The 17,527-nt window shown below is 44.3% G+C and overlaps 1 protein-coding gene across 3 annotated transcripts in view; it reads right to left on the reverse strand.

Moving 5' to 3' along the window:
- MAPRE2 (microtubule associated protein RP/EB family member 2) overlaps positions 1–17,527 on the reverse strand; it is a 672,904-nt gene that overhangs the window by 71,787 nt on the left and 583,590 nt on the right. For all 3 annotated transcript variants that reach the window (XM_085605669.1, XM_085605668.1, XM_085605671.1), the window contains one exon: positions 3,518–3,663. In XM_085605669.1, the coding sequence (XP_085461795.1) occupies positions 3,518–3,663 (146 nt within the window). The remainder of the gene's footprint in view (positions 1–3,517; positions 3,664–17,527) is intronic.

Genomic DNA, 17,527 nt, shown 5'->3' on the forward strand with positions numbered 1-17,527 from the left:
GCTCTAATTTTTAGTAATGCGAGGCCTATTGCCAACAGACAGCTACACAAAAATAACGATGAACACAAAAATCACTCTCAATAGAAAGCAACAAGCTCCAGACTCCAATGCCAAACAATTGCTTAACCTCAGGGTGACGGGGTGCCAGGTCGAACATTCGCAAAATGTTTCAGTTACTCTCTCCATCTCGACGGCAGGATACAGTATTGTTGCATAGTAACAAAATAATTAATCATAAATAATTTGTAAAACGTGAAAACTTGTGCCGTGGTTGCGTTGAAAGGTGGGCCAGGCGTTCCTCCAGTGATTGCGGCCTTCAAATGCACAGGATGTCTTTTTAATTCAACTGCTGATTAATATATTTAAATTCAATTAAAGAAACGAAACAAAAAGCTGAATGCTGGCAGTACTGACCCAGCCTGAATCGCCCGGGGACGCGTGTAGGTTTCCAAGAAATTTTTGTTCCATTTACTGCTGCGCTGTGAAAGGCGTTAACGAAGGGGTTGTGTGGTGCCCGAGGCGGATTCTCAGATCTTAATCATAAAAGCCTTACGCACGCACACCCAGATTGACTTAGATAGAGTGGCACAGACATCCATGCCCATGCACTTTTAAAGAAATACACAAACCCGCACACTCAGCTAGAAGGAAATTCACACACAAAGGCGGCCAAAAAGATTACATTATGGACTTGGCCCATTTAGAGGTGCTGGCAATGGTAAAATCGACCGAAAATTATGTTTTTACTAAATGTAAATGCAGGTACGTAGCTTCAGATGGGCTGTTTGGGCGGGACACCCCCTTATGATTTCTCAGTCCGGTCATGCTGCGAATTGCCATGCCAGGGTGCAAGGCGGGCGATCAATGGGCAGGTACCGCCGCCATGGCACCTCATTTACGAAGAGTCAAGAGAACAGTTAATGCTATTTACAACCAGCTCTGATAATATGAAAAGACAAGCGTGACCAAGGCGGACCGCACTGAAAGCGGACCACGCTGAAAATAAAGATACACAATACCATCACAAAACACATGCCAGCAGGGGGAGGAGAGGCTGTCAGGCCGGGGGCACCCACCTTCCTGCGCAGCCGCAGCTGGCCGGTAAGGATCGCCAGCAGGGTGGGGTCAGGCTCCTTCACACTCACGCACACATGCCAGCACGGGGTGTCAGGCCGATCACGTGCACATGCCAGCAGGGGGTGTCAGGCTTGTCCACACTCACTCACACATGCCAGCAGGGAGGGTGTCAGGCTCGTTCCAACTCACTCACACATGCCAGCAAGGGTGTGCCAGGCTCGTTCACACTCACTCACACATGCCAGCAGGGGTGTGCCAGGCTCGTTCACACTCACACATGCCAGCAGGGGGTGTCCGGCCGATCACTCTCACATGCCAGGAGGGGGTGGGGAGGGTGTCTGCCGGGGGCACCCACCTTCCTGCGCAGCCTCAGCTGGCCGGTAAGGATCGCCAGCAGGAGCATCTTGAGCAGCAGTGTGTTCTCCATCCTCGTGGCCGTGCGAGGGCTGCTCTCTGCCGAGGGTCACCGAGCAGTGCGTGGCTGCGCTGGGAAGAGGCACTAGGTAGTCAAAGGGGGGAGGAAGGTGACTCAAAGGGCAGGGAGGAAGACAAAAGGGGGTCGAAGAGGAGGCAGGGAGAGGAGGGGAGAGAGCTGCGAGGGAGGAAGAGAGGGGGCCTCAACGGGCGGGAGAACCTGAGCGTGGGCTGAAACGCCGGAGGGAGGGAAAGCGAAAGCACGCCATGCGCGCGTTGAGGGATACGCATGCACTGGCTGAGGGCGGCTGGTGCATGTGTGTTTGTTGGCGCAGGGGGCGTAGAACTCGGCGAAGCAGGCGCTGCAGGAGTTCAGCAGGTGAGAGCAGGCCGAGTCGGAGTACAAGATGACCAGCGGGTCTTCCCGGGAGTACATGCCGGCCCAGCGACTGCGAAATATTCGTTGTTGCTTTGAATTGCGCTTGCATAAATGGTTTGCCTACCAGGCACTAGGACCGGGGGCTCATGCCGATATGTTTAGCTGCCCGGGGACTGCCCCAGGTTAGCCAGCGGTGGGGGTGGCTGGCCCGCTTTGGATTACACTCGGGCAAGACTGCCCGCGAGTTCTCTCCTCGCTTCCCCCTTCAGCCAGACCGGGTTTCCTGACAGCCGGGATCACAGATCCTTTATACTGTCCCTGGGGGGGGGTGATAGCGCGACGGCCTAGGGGTGCAAGGCACACTACACGCGTTGTGTAGAGCAACACAACATAATGGCTAGAGCGTGGGACTTTGAAGCTGGGGAATCCAGTTCGAGTCTCGGCACCGACCCTCAAACATCCGGTGATTCTGGGCAAATCACCTAGCTCCCAGCGCTAAAAAAGAATGGGCCCGCTTGTTTACGCTTGAATGAAGAAGGCAGTATAGGGCGCCCTGAGCACCAACCCTCCCGTTCGCTATTAGCGGATGTAGCGCGGCATGTAGTATGACGGAGCGCGCATAAGGCTCGAACCTGTTAATATGTACACATTGAAATGGCGCAAGGGGCGCGAGCACTGGAGTTCAAGGGCTAGGTAATTACCGCAGCATGTGGGTACCAAGGTACAGGTGGCGCAGGTCCATCGTACCTCTCTGGTGTGGTTCTTGTATTTTTACCGCTGCGCCATAGCCATAGTTCAGGAATTGAGAGGGGCCCGAGTCTTTATTAGCGCGTTCACAAAGAAACTACTGCCTCGAGCCTAATTAACACGCCACCAAGCACCAGCTGTACACGTTACATGCAAGCGCCAAAAGCCCTGCGGATGCCCAAATGCTGCGTTTTTAACGAGTGAATGTTCACGAAAGTGAAACTGCATGCTGACTTGCGAGGGAAGGGGGACAGGAGATGTGCACGCCGCGTGGCTGTAAGCGCGTACACCAACTCAAATCCGCCAAGAGCCTGCGCGTGCCCATCTCCTGTCCCACTTCCGAGGCAAGTCAGCAACAATAGATCTCGCTGGCGACAGCGCTTCGCGCTGCGTTCGCCAGGCGAGACCTAAAAATGAAGTCAAGTGTTTTGATTTCCACTACTTCTGTCCTTCTTTAGATTAGCTTTGCAAGGGAGCCATGAGCCTCAATAAAAGTAGGCAAGATGAGTGAGCTAACCTTTGAGTGGGTAGCAAAAGACCGCCACAATTGCGCTGTAGCGGATCCCTTACACCCTTTGCTGCAGGTGCCACTACACTAATGCTAGCAATGCAAATGACTCCCTACAGTTGGGGGTAAGCAAAGTGTGCTCAAGAATTAGTCACATCACATACTTGCAACAGTGAATCAACATATATTCAACATATATTTACATTCTCGTTTGCATTGGAAAATCACCATTTTATGTGCATATGTTCAGACTGCACTGAGCACACCCTAAGGTCTGCAGGTCTTGCTACCGAAAGAAAAGTTTGCTGTGCACCGTTTGAATTGTGAATTACTTTGGCATGGATTGTATACAGTGAATGGAATCAGACATATCTACCTACGCGAACACTTACCTTATCCACATTCATCCTCTTAAACGATGCTTGCAGAAGTTTAAAATTGTGAATGTATTCGTGCTCCAACTTTGCCTGGAATTTTACTTTCTTCAGACTAATGCAACCAGGGAACAACATGTCCATGAATTGGCAGTAGGCAGCTCCTGGAAAAAACAGAAAGCATTGACTATGAGAAGCTCTGCCGAGGTCTGGTGGCATTAAACAACAGCAACAAAAATGCAACGATGAATACCTGTTACAATAATGAATGATCATTACACAGGGGATGGGCTGATTTTACGTGACAAACAACCCTGGTGATACTGTGCCCAACCATAAAATACCTGTACACTCTTGGCACACTTGCAGTGTGACAAACGGTCGTACATGCACCCCTCCTCTACGCATGGCCTGTCCTGGCACCAGCCTAGCCTATCTGTATGTGTGTCCTTGACAACACTAATCCTGTGGCTCAAACCCCTGGAGGGAGCTACGGTCCTAACACAGAGGAGAACCAGAGTATAACCTGCGATGTCTCAAGCACAATTTTAATTATCACTGGTCCACCGAACAACGAATCTTCTACCACCTTTCAAGGAGAGTAACAGAGTTTAGCAATTGGGGAAATCTAACAGACAGACTTTTGCTTTTCGCTCTATGCACTGGAACTAACCCCGTGAAAAAAAATCCATGCAATGGTGGGATACCAGCTGGTTTTCCATTGCTCCAAAAAAAATGTGGTTGAGGGTGTTACAAAAGATTTTTACTAACTGGGGGTTTAAGAATGTATAAATATCCCCAATTTGCTCGGGGTTTCACTCACCAAAGTTAGATCCATCAAGGAACACAAAGGAACAGCGCCAGAGTCCTATCCTGAAGAACTCTTTTAAGGTGCGTACATTTTTGGTAAGGGAAACATTTATATTTGCTTGTAAAATAATTCTCCATCATGCGTATCGTCCATGTACTCAAATGCCCCCAAAAATCTTTTTAAGCCGTTGCTTTTGGATTTGCTTAAGATGTTACTCTACTTTACATAGGGCCAGATCTACAAGGCTCTTTGGAGATCACAAACCCTGTGATTCGCAAAATCGCAGATATGTACTAAGCATATTTTGCAAGTCGGAAAAGCCTTTACAAATCTCAGAATGGGTTATGTGATCCATTCCAAATTGGAATTAGGATAAAACAAGAAAGCGATGAACCCTCCTAGTAGGGAGTTGCAATAGTATGTATTATAGTTTGGTCTCCAACACCTCATAGAAGGTGGAAAGAGACTTCCAGAGAGAAAAGTGTCAAATAAGGTGGAAACTGACTCTCAAAGAGGAAATTGTCCAGGGGCCTCTGCCTGCAACCCTTTACTGTGGACACAATTCCCAAAGGGGAAGGCGTCCCTACGAGACACCTTTTCCTTTACATATCAGTTACCACCTTCTTTGAGGTAACTGATCAAGGTTTGCAATCACAACTGTGGTCTTAAACCAATGATGCATACCACTTCCTGCTCCCCCCTATGTTTCCCAAACCATAAACTGCGACTAAAGATTTTGCTATCTTACCAATTAGTACATAGGTTGCATTGCAACAACAGAGACAGATCCCAAAAAGTTAGTGTACAATTTCCGATCTCTTTTTGCGACCTGTCTCTTAGTACATAAGGCTCTATATTTTATAAGATGAATTTGGGAAGTTTGTGAGCGAATGCATAGAAGATGTAACCTTGGCATGAGAAAGTTTTTTTTAGGAAAGATTGACTGGACTGATTTTCAAAAGTTGACTGTGTGCAGGCAAAAATATACACAAACAACATTAAACAATTACCCATTTACACGGGAACAAATATTTTCTACAATTTGAGGTTCAACAAGTTCTAGGGATGTCCCACTTGTAGCATAAAACTCAGGTGGTGTAATAAAAAACCGCCTTCACCTACTGCAAAAGTCAACAGTGCCACTGCACTCAAATTGTACACCATAAAGGAGTGCAGGTGCAGATGGTGAAGGAGGCAGACAAAAACATAGACAAAATCATTGAAAAGACACGCTGACCAAACTCAAGATTTTCAACTACACATACCAAATAAACTGCTCCTCCCAGCCAACTGCAGTGACAGAGATTCTTACAAGATCATGCTTCCTCACATCTTACAGGATGACATTTCCATGATCCAGTCCAATCCCGAGGCATGACCCCATCCAACCATCAGAACACCTTCTATTTGCGGGTGTTAACGTGAACCCTCCTCTATCAAGAGGAGATGTATTTTTTAGGTCTAGGGTAAGGTAGCGCATGCGCTGTTGCATGCATCACATATTGTTAGCATACACCTGGCTTAGAGCTCCTCCATTGCTTACCAGTGGTTGGCTTGGTTGTCACTTTAATTTACTTGCTTCTTACTCACAGGAGCGCGGGGGCTTTACGTCTAATTATTGAGTTTGACCCTCCTCTGGGGCATCGACACATTACTTGTGTAACTCCACTGCTCTGTTTTCAAGTTCTTCTTTTTTTTCTTTATGTTTAAGCACTCCAGTTTTCCAGCAGTCTCCCTCATGCACTTTTACCCCTTCCTCTCCTCTGCGCTCACTCATGTTGACCTAGTGTACATGTCCACAGTTATGCCCTTGTATGCCTATCTGTTCCAAATGATGTTTACTAATCCAACTCGGATCGGCAAACAAAAAGAAAAAAAAAAGGCTTGCATTATTTTGCAGGTGAATGCAAGCTTGAAGCGTGCGCCTGCAGAATGATGTGGACGCTCACGTCATAGGCCTTTTTTCCTCTTTAAAAACGATGCTGCACAGCATTGCGCATACTATATAGCAAAGTTAGAACCATTAGTAAACCCAATAGGTCCCAAAGAAGAGGCCTATTGACTTTGCCAATGCTTGTTGCCCTTTTTGACTTTGCTTCCTCCATATTCGCACTGACTTAATATTTTAAGGCAATTGGAGGACTGTTCTTCTGCTCAAGGTGACAATACTCTGTTTGTAGCTAGCTCTCAGGACCAATCCCTTCTCAGTTGCATCACACTACTGCGCAACAATGGTCCACTCAGAAAGAGCATTATTTTAAGCACTTTAGGTCAATAGACTTTTCCCCTAAGGACTTTGGGGAGGAGGATGCCCTAAAACCCCTTTCAGCAGGAAGTCCTGAATAGAGGTAGGGAGGTATACCACACCAAAAACAGAAGGAAAGCGCAGGAGGTAAATATTCGCCTGACATGCACTGTCAAGAGGCTCCACGTGTTTCGAGAAGCAGCAGAGACCTCTGAGAGCACACTCTTCATTTGGAATGTAGTCACATCATGCAATTCCTTCACTCCAGAATCCAGACAAGTGTCAAGTGAAGCAACATTTTGTTATATTTAAGTGAATGCCCAAGTGTCTCACGAAAGGGGGTCACTTTCGGTTCGGTATTTTTAGTGGGGTACTGCAGGACCAATTTGGCACCTTATAATCCCACCCTAGAAAGCTCTGTGCAGCAAGCACAGGGCAGTCAGGCAGTCACTTCAACAGTGCTCTGAACTGCTAGGAGGTGATCTGTGCTCCACTAGTGTTTTACTGTTCTCTTTAAATATGCTTGGGTGGCAGTTCATCAAGCAGATGTCTCTTGCAAGATCTACTCGCCACGGGTTACGTCGCCCTGGGCTCACATGGCCTTAGCCTTCCCTGCCCAGCCAACTGGGATAGTAGAGAGCAGATCAAGTGGATCCGGAATTCCCTTTCTCAGAGGCAAAGTGTGCTCTCGTTCGAATGAGCCAGTCGCAGAGTGTAGTGCCACGGCTTCTACACTGCACTTCAACCAAGGTCACCTGACTCCACGTCTTATGAATGGTTTGAAAACAACCTATAGTCATCATTGAGCTCACACTACCCACTCCACAACTTCACCACGCTGCACCTAGCCGACAGCACTTGAAATCAGAACTCTCTGTTCTATCGATATGCGAATGCAGTACCCTAAAAATGGCAAACGACTTGACAACATGGAGAAATATAAATTGGTGCTCAATTCTATCAGAGCAGCCATGGAAGTAGCTTAATCACCATACTACTAAAGATGCATCACATCTCAGTATCCCCACCCAAAATGTCTGGCCAATGCAATTCCCTCCCTCAGGCAGCCAAACCCATTCCCATGAACCAGCTCTGATTTTGCCTTACTCCCCCCTAAAATTTTCATCATCAGAATCACATTCTCCATCTTTGCTACTAATCCACCCTTCCCTCATTCACTCCATCCACCACCTTCACTGCTCAGCTTTTTTTCCCCCTGTTCTTGCTGCCAAACTCCTATTTATGTTTTATTTGTAAAACCAATCTTGTGCACCCTCTGGTCCAATCAATCTCCAAATCACTATGCATGATGCCATGGCCGCCAATTTCCAGCTGACCATGCTCCATTTAGTCTGCTAAGGTCTAATGAGTGATAAGAAATATACCTTTGACAAGAGAGCAAATGCTAAATAGATATTCTTCTCTCTTCTGTAATGTAGCTCTGATGGTAGCCCGGAGTGACATCGTTCAAAGATGAGGGCGGGCAGAAGCCCTGACTGTTCATACATGAGAGACTAAAATGGACTGGTACATGCGGGCAGAAGAGCAGATATGTAAGGCAAAAGGGTGCCCAAGGAAAATTGCAAAGATATGCGGTCCATGTAAGGCAGTTGAGGATGGAGAATGACATGGGGTGAGAGAAGGTGAGGTGTACTGCTGAGACGAGACCCAACAGGGGCAGGTCGCAGCCAGACCCCACCGGAGGAATCATAAGGCAAATGTAACAAGGGAAAGTTTGGATAACGAACTGGTGGATTCTAATGTGATTGTAATACGAGTACGCTGGTTGATGGGGGAGATTGTTAATGTTTTTTGTCATTTTGTATTGTCAAACGCAATAACAAAAGTTTAAACAAAAAAAGAAATATACTTTTGAGAACTCTTGTCCCTCAAACTACAGCTTTGTCTCTCAATTTCCTTCTCACAAACACTGGAGAGATTTCTGTTCATTAGACTCAAATCATGCCTACACTCTGCTCAACCCGCTTCAGTGTGCCTTTCTTACACTCCCCTCCATGGAGGCTGTCCAGAGACATGTTTATTCATCGCATACACAATCACCTTTCTCCTACCCATATTCATATAGACCTATCCTCAACATTTCGCACAGTTGACCACACTGCCTTTATCCCAACATGTGTTGTTCTGTGTTTAACTGAATAATTGCTGGACTAGTTCTCAGGCTCTTTCTCAAACTAAGCATGTTCTGTCTCTTGATGCTCCTTGACATTCTCTGTACCTGTGAATATCTTCCAAGGTTCGGCTCTGTATCTTCTCCTCTCCTTTTCTTCTTTGCAATGTCTCTACTGGTTGAGCCCACCCCTTAGTGAGTGAAATACTTGGCTGTGAAACAAACTCTGCAACTATAGCATAGCAGATGAGATGCTCAAGGGCCATTTTGATAACATTGACAAAGTGGCATCATTATGCTGATAAAGGAAGGGTGAGTGAATGAGAAAAAAGTTGATGTTTTTATCAGTGTTTAGTAAAGGATGAAGTAGGCTTCCTCAGTATTTAGATGCCACCCAAAGGGACAAACTCTCACTCTTCTACATGGATAGTTAATACTAGTAGAGCAAAATAAGAAGGTAGGGTCAGAAGTACGAATGGTTTTATCATTCACAAACCTAATCAGAGGGTTTGCGAACACTAAGACTTATTTTCCAATGTACTAAAACCATTAAGTGATTCTGAAAAGTTTTCTAAATTGCTAAATAGGTTTAAAAATGGACATTGGAAATTTGGAAGGTGAGTGTTTAAAGCATCCCTTCCAAAATGCAAATTGATATCTTATGTATTAATGGTCTTCAACCGTAAAACACTGAAAATATACCGCCCCCCAAGCTAGGGTGGTCACTCATTCACAAAAAGGAATGGGTCTCCATTGAGAATTGTGAAAAACGTTTATAGGGGTGTAGAGTAGGCAGTGATCCTGGTAGACCACAGTCGACTCTCAAAGAAAAGTTTACAAAAGAAAACTTTTTTGAAGCAGTCCTGTTTCCTTCAAGAAAATCGTGCTGCTTAAAAAATATTTATTTATATAAATGCGATCACAGACATACTGGTCAGCTGACCCTTGCAGGCCACCATCCCTGTGACCGTATTCAATTGGATTGAATTGCAATTTGCTATCTACCTAATGAATAATAATTAAGTAGGTCAGATTAAAATGCACTTCAATTCAGAATTTTATGAACTGACCTATTAGGATGTAGGTCTAGTTGCAAAATTCAATACTGTTCGCAAGAATACTGATCTCAAATTACAACCAGTTTTTGCTACCAGTAAAATGATTCATCTAGCCCGTAGTGCTTACCTTCTGAAATGTAGTGGATATGCTTACAAAGAAAAGTTCTAACGCATGTACATAGATTTTTTCTACATTGGCTAGCTGACAGTTTTTTGTATTTGCTGTCAAACACCAGAAAGGCTAAAATCCTCGTAATAAGGTAACAACAGCAAAGCGTACTATACAAGTGATTACTACTTCTGTATCTGCTGCAACCCAATAGATTTAATTAACAACCACATTTATTTATCGTGTGGTTTTGTATAGTGCCGACATGACTGTTGGGTGTCAAAGCGTTTTAGAGGTTTTACAGGTTGGCCTAATTTGCATAAAGGAGTAGACAACTGACATCAGAAGAGAGACGATAACAGTCTTCAAAAATAGTAAATCTGTAATGGGTAGCAGGCATAATTCCTGGTAAAAAGAGAGAAGCCATTTTACATTGTGTTACACAATATATATATATATATTGTGCACCTCTGCAGAGCGGTGCATCAAGTTAATCTTGATTCATATGACATTTAGATGAGACTCATAAGGTTTGCTCGAATAGTAGTTTAATTTGAATTTAAAAACATTTATTGAGCGCTCTTTTACCAAGCGGTTTCATGGCGCTATGTGTGATGCAGTGGACGGCAGCAGCTGGAAGGGCTAGGCAGTGTAAGCTCGCACAAATAGGAAGGTTTTGAGATCCTTCCGAAACTGTAAATAGGAAGGCGATGTGCGAAGGGCAGCAGGGAGGGAATTCCAGAAGACTGGAGCAAGAACAGCGAACTTCGCTCCACCAGACTTCTGTTTCTTAAAACGGGGGGTAGCTAAAAGAGCCATATGAGTGGAGCGAAGTTCTCTGCCCGGAAGGTAGGGCTTAATAGCTGAGCATATGAACTCGGGGGCAGTACCCGACCTAGCCTGAAAAGTGAGGCAGCCAAGTTTGAAAAGGGCGCGCTCTCTCACCGGAAGCCAGTGTAGTGCTTTGAGCAGTGGAGTGGCCCGATGGTATTTAGGTAGGCCATGGATCAGGCGAGCAGCCTGGTTCTGTACCAACTGCAAGCGGTGGATCGCATAGGCAGGAGCCCCATTATAGATTATGTTGCCATAATCGATACGCGATAATACCATAGCCAGCACAATAATTTTTAAAGCAGAGGGAGAAAAGAAGCGGGAGACTTTCCTAATTATTCTAAGGGAAAAAAAACAAGAAGAGACCACTGAACCAACTTGTGAATGAACAGAAAGTTGTGAGTTCAGGAAAATCCCAAGAGTTTTAACTTTAGGTACGGGGAGTGGGGGGGCACCAAGTGACAGGGGCCAACAGGAGGGAGACCACGGACTGCAACCACCTCCGGTCAAGACCAGCTCGGTCTTGTCCGGGTTGAGTTTGAGGTGGTTGCAGTTCATCCAATCCTGAATGAACGTCATGACTGTCAGGACATTTTGGGCGGATGAAGATGAGTGGGAAAGATTGAAGATTAGCTGGAGGTCATCGGCGTAATTAAACACCGTGACCTCCAGCTGTTGTAACATAAAAATAAGGGGGTAAATGTATAAATTAAATAGAAGAGGGGAAAGTGATGAGCCCTGAGGGACCCCGCACTTCACCTTACGGGAGGCCGCAGTGAAGCCAGCCAGTAGTCTTTTCATTGTATTCTTAAAATCTTGTAGGATGGAGCAGTTCTGCTGGCAGTTGAGACAGAGTTCCTGGGTTTGGGTGCGCTCCCTAAAAAGGAATGTTTGATTTACTCTTTTTCCTAAAGCTAGGTAGTTTGAATAGAAAGGTACCAGTGCTCCGTAGAATCTGTTGACCACCACCAGTAACTAATTTCTTAGTCAGTTAGATAGGGAAGCAGAGTGCAGGCTTTCATCAACGATGGAAACCAGTTTAAGAGTGATTGAAAAGCCAGTTCAAGGTTTGTGTGACATGATCAAACTTCCTGGTAGCAGAGACACGTATAGCTGCAGCAAGGAAGGCAAGCTTTCCAGGGCGAAAGATGCCACTTTGGTATGCCCATGAGCAGAATTTGCCATAGTGCTGTGATATTTTAATATATAGAAATGAGAGACTGGACCACTCGTTTAAGTTCTTTCTCTGGTAAGAAGGCTTAAATACTACATAGCAGTCTAATTTGGAATTTATCTGCCTTAGCCAAGGCGCGTATAGGGGATATGGGGGTCAGATTCTCATTAGAATGAAGTCCAAAGATTTAGTAGTCTCGAGATTGGTTGAACCACAGTTCAGGATGTTGAGAGTGTTCATCCATGATTGCCATTGTGGTTGAACAGGTAGGAGGAGATGTAAGTCAGAATCTTATTTTTGGGAGATGTAGTTTACAGTGGTGATGGGTCACAGGTTGATTTTTTTTCTACAATCTGTTTTAGGTGGGAAATATGCTTAGCAGAGGGTACTTTAAAATATAGCTTTGTGCCCTTGGTGTCGAAGAAGCTGGATAGTTTAAGAAGAGAACCCTTGGGTTGAAGATAGTAGTTGAAGACAGTGGGAGAGACTGGAGACCTGTGGCACACCTTGGTGAGGGCTAAGGAGTTGGAGTGAGGATTCATGATTTTTATAGATTGGCAATGATTATCAAGGCACCGGGCTAACCAGCTGAGGATTGCCCCTTTGATTCACATTCTCTCAAACATCTTTAAGAGCGTGGCATGGCTGGGTATGTCAAGGTCATTGGAAGATCCAGGAGTTCCATTCTTGAGGGTAATGACTAAACTGTCTACAATTAGGGCCTTTCAGTTTCTGAACTACAACTGGGTCTACAACCTGACTGGCAGTCAATGCAAATGTTGTTTTCTACAATAAACTGAGCTGGTTCTGCATGCAGCGTTCCAAAGCTTGAGCGGGAATGGTAGGTTTGACAGTGGGAGACAGTTGTTCAGGTGTTCTGGGTCGGCTTCATGTTTGATCAGCAGGTGATTCAATTGACTGACCAATAGGCAGTCTGGAACAACACCTTGCGAGTGTGATATATTTTACCAGGCTACATTTACATCTTGATGCTAAAGTATTATCTAAAAAAAAGACCATACTTAAGAGGTATGAATAGACTATTGAATTCCAGCAGAACCTGATGAAAAAAAAACATAACGTCCCATTGCAAACTGCAATATTAGGATGAAGATGACCTTAAAACTTATACAAATAAATGACACAAACATAAGATGTCATCTAGGTGCATGGTAAACGCCAAAATGCTTTACAGAGTAGAAGGTAAAATAAAGAAGTAGACTGACACACAAAGGTACTGTGTGTATTTGATAACGTACAAATAACTAATGTAGTAGGAGTGATTTCACCTTTCCTATCTTATCTGATGGTAATAAGGACACGGTGGATGCACTATAATAGAGGAAAACTATTTCGTATGATTTTTCATCATGAAGGGGACACTGTTATAAGCAACAGTAAGATTTCCAAGTACCAGCATAGGTCACTGACGCTCACGGCATGTGAAAGTGGCACACCTCTCTCTTGTCTAACATAACAGTACCACCATTCTCTCAACCCTCATTATACTGTGCACACGTATATGCTCATCCACCATCGTGCATTGCCACCACTGCTGCTGCAATCAACCAAAACCCCAAAAGTGCCTCCGTACTGCACGCCTCATCACCGCTGACCTCTTTCTGACAAATATTTCACCAAGCGAAAACAATTCATGGTGGGGTTGTTAATGATACTGGCTGTATGTTTCATGGACTCGTGGAACTATCTCCATTTCTGGACTGGTGGTGACACAACTAAACTAAGTGCAATGCTCAAAAGCGGGTGGGTTAGAAGAGTAACTAGATTCAGAAATCTTAATTAAAACTAAAACAGGCGAAGATGCCATTGGGCTGGGCAGAAAAAAAAAATTCACTACTTTAAGACTGAAATAACAAACTCAGATGTCAACTATTCAGAAGATCAATGGACCCTGCCTCTGGTGTATGCTCGACCAGTACAATGTTGTGAAACTGCTCAAATTAGACTTCGCACAAAATGTTCTGCAGGGCGAGGACCTTTCCAGGAAGAGTCACAAGTACTGTCCTCAACATGTGCTCCCTCTCGGATTCTAGGAAAGCTGCTCTAAGCCTTTTATTTTTTGTGTTGCTTTTGTTTGAAAGAAGTTACACGTCAATGTGTGAAAGCTCATTACACCCTGGAATCGTAGCCACCAGCGTGCCTTGGATCGAGAGCTTTTGTAAGTTTGTAGACTTCAATCTAGTTTTAATTTTAAAAAGAACATCTGTATTCTCTATGCTCATAAAAATACTTTTTGCACTCTCACCACAAATTTTATATATCATGGCTCTTTGATCAGCTGCACAGCTAATATTTTATACAGATAGGTCCCAATTATCACGAGAAAGGTAAAATACAGGTTTCGGCGTGCCTACTGCCATTGGACTGGTTTGAAGTGACCTTTGTAAGACGGCAGCAAGTTAGCATTACTACTGGAGTTGTTTAGATTTTTACAGAGCCTATGAAAATATGATTAAGTGTGGCAGCAAGCATTCAAGCCTTAAGAGGGCGTTGTGCCACGTCGTCAAAAGGAATCTTCAACAATAAACTGCTGTGGCCTTCCATGATCTTATGTTGCAGCCATTTATCTGTAAGTAGGTTGTTTTAGCTTGTATTGTATTATACGCTGGTGGCCTGATTCGCGACACACTGCATCACTGTACACTTTTGTTGCATCATTATCTGACCCCCATTACCTAGTTTGCACAATAAATTCTAGTGAATAACTGTTACCACTGTACGTTTCCACCTCCATTGTACAGCGCTCTGAAGCCTGTTTCTAGGTGGAGTTTGTGCTATAAAAGAAAGTGCATAAAAAATACATTATTAATGACATTCCAGCGCTCCCTTCTCTTTGGCCTCTCAGTATTTCATAAGCTGTCACAAGTACCTCCCTCTATCCAATTAACGCACCGCTTCCTGGTTGCTGGGCAGCCAAAAAGAACAAAGTAGCTAGCAGCAACCTTGACACCGATGACAATACCGCAATTAGGGAAAGTATACGTTGGTTATCTCTTGTTTGAATGCAGTTGCCTGTTTTTAGTGAGGTATAATTAACAAAACAAGAAAGAGTGATGATTGGCTGAAACATGTCATAACACCTTTAACCTTCCTATTATCAGATGGTGGTTTCCTTCCTGGTCAACAAGCACTCCTTCCTACCAGTTGATGGCTAAGGAGAAGGGAGCGGGTGGGGGGGGGGGGTCTGTTAAGTGGCAAACTGCGGGTTGTTGCCATCTGAGTGCATTGCCCATTGATGCTACTTTCATGTATCACTTGGCACTTCATGTATCTTTGCAAACTAAAACCCTAGCAAATCACAAAACGTGTTACGTATTAATAAGTGACTTCTAGACCATCAGTCTGCATTAAGCCTGACTCTTCCTAAAATTGTGCTTTGTTTGTTAACGAAAAGCATGTGTAGTTTGCTGCTTCAAAAACAGTGTACAGCCGCCTGCGCTGCTCAGATAAGTCTGTTGTTGTGATTGTTGGAGGGCACAGTCTTCATACAGTCAGGTCTGCAGCCCCTCGAGGAGTAGTAGTTGTCTATTCAAATTAAGCCCTAGTGAGAGCCAGAGTTCCATTGGCTGCAATCGCATCTTCGTCCTCCCTCCAGGCTAGCACCAGGACACAGACCCCAGCATTCCAAGCATCATCGCCCTCCCACAGCACCGGCACTCAACATTTCACAGCGTGTCCACTCACTTCAGGCAAACAAGCTGTGCCGACACACTACACTTTTTAATATTAACCAAATGTGGTAAATTACATAACTAGTTTTTTAAAACATTAAGTAAACAGAATGTAGTGGGATCATGTGTAAGATCTTACGGTGATATCCAGTCTGTCTCTCTTAAGGTTATCACATATTGGAAGCTTGTATCCGATAATAGCTTGCACTTTACTTTAAAAAGTATTGTCAAGTGCACAGATGTACATCTCCAATTGACTATGGGATCAGTAGAGAGCAAGCCGCCCACCAATCTCCTGTGACATCAGAATTATAGTTATTAGTGTTTGATTAAGGCTTAACCCGCCACTGATGTGGCATTCCAGTGCTTTTGAGGCATCCATTACATTCCAGAGGTCACTAGAGTCAATGGAATGTATCCCTGGCAGGTGAAAGTGTCAGATTCAATGAGTTGTGAGTTTGATGTGTGAGCCTGGAGGGAGGGCCAAAGCAAAAAGCTTATGAATCTGCTCTGTTGGTTGAGCAGATGATGCCTGTTTTCGATCAGGAGACGAGACTTGAAGCCTCAAATGATAAAGTTTTAAAACGATCAATCAGCTATAGAACTTCCCAGAAAAGTTTAGATGAGGATGGTTGAAGAGGAAGGATTTGTGTCAGTCCAAGGGACTTAGCTTAGTTTTGAACATGTTATGCGTCGGGTTTGTCAAAACTTTAGCAAAGTGATAAGGCTATGCACTGCCTACAGCTAATCAAAACACAACGAGTTGGCTCCCAGGAAGACCTGTTTAACAGTAAATGCCTCACATTCCGAAGCGCTTCACAAACTCAAACAGGAGCGGAGGTTAAGGCGCGACAGTAAGTGTTACACTGATGTGCTGCTCTGTAAATACATAAATAAGTTACATTTTGTTAAGTCACAGGCACGAGATTGTATTTTTTAAATTATATTGAAAGAAAACGAAGATGTTCGTTGAAAAAGAAACTAAAACCTAATTATACCAGGAGAGCCATCAAGACTAGGAGCACCTCTGCTCATTCACGTTTTTCAAGAAGCGTCACTTATCTGAATATAATTATCTACTAAACCAAAGCAGATCTGATGATACCACAAACATAAGACCACAGGTCAACAATCAGTGAAAGAACCTTGAGTTACCCTCTTCCAGAAATAACTGCATGGGAGACAACAAATTACATCAAAATGTAAAACAGCTTTTACGTGGCTGGTCTAACATCACAATGATGATTCACATTTCAGATACACCTGACATTTATTTATTTGGCATCAACATGTTGACATTTTGTACAAAAATGCCATATATAAGAGCAGAAGCAGCACATATCATGAACGATATGGTAAGAACATAAACAGGGCAAATTGATTAAAGCATACTAATTTGCGAGAGATTGTCAACAAGAATGAAACTACAAAACGACAGGTTACATGATATATCCCAAAAGTGGACTTTTTACATTTTAGATGTTGTTAGACCTGTCAGCCTTAGGGTGGTCTCCCTAACCAAACATTTTGCCTTTTGCACTCTATTTTGCTGGAATTAGTTTCTGTTGGACTTAGGACCTCAATAAAGGGGGACTAGGAGATGAAGAGACCGGAATCAAGAGCCTGCACACGGTGTGTTGGTGTAACCAGTAAGATTTGGTGTGAGGAGCCATATGTCTGGTGTCATAAATGTCATGTTAGGATGTACCAAGGACCACTTTTAATATGCTGGCAGTATATTAAAACTAAAAAAAAATATCCCACAGGGCAGTCAGCAATTTGCCACTGCCAAGGGCAGAATATCCAAATAACAGAAACAGGTTAGTATATCAATGCTGGTTGAATTGTCTGCGCAGTGAGCTCAACACTCGCAACCCTTCTTTTTGCAAAGCAAGCCAGCAGTCAATGACGGCCCATACAAACGTGTACGATGAAAAGGTCCCTGGCAGTTCCTCTCGGCATCTTCACAAGCATTAT

The sequence above is a fragment of the Triturus cristatus genome, chromosome 5_1 (assembly GCF_964204655.1).
Source record: "Triturus cristatus chromosome 5_1, aTriCri1.1, whole genome shotgun sequence".
NCBI classification, from domain to species: domain Eukaryota; kingdom Metazoa; phylum Chordata; class Amphibia; order Caudata; family Salamandridae; genus Triturus; species Triturus cristatus.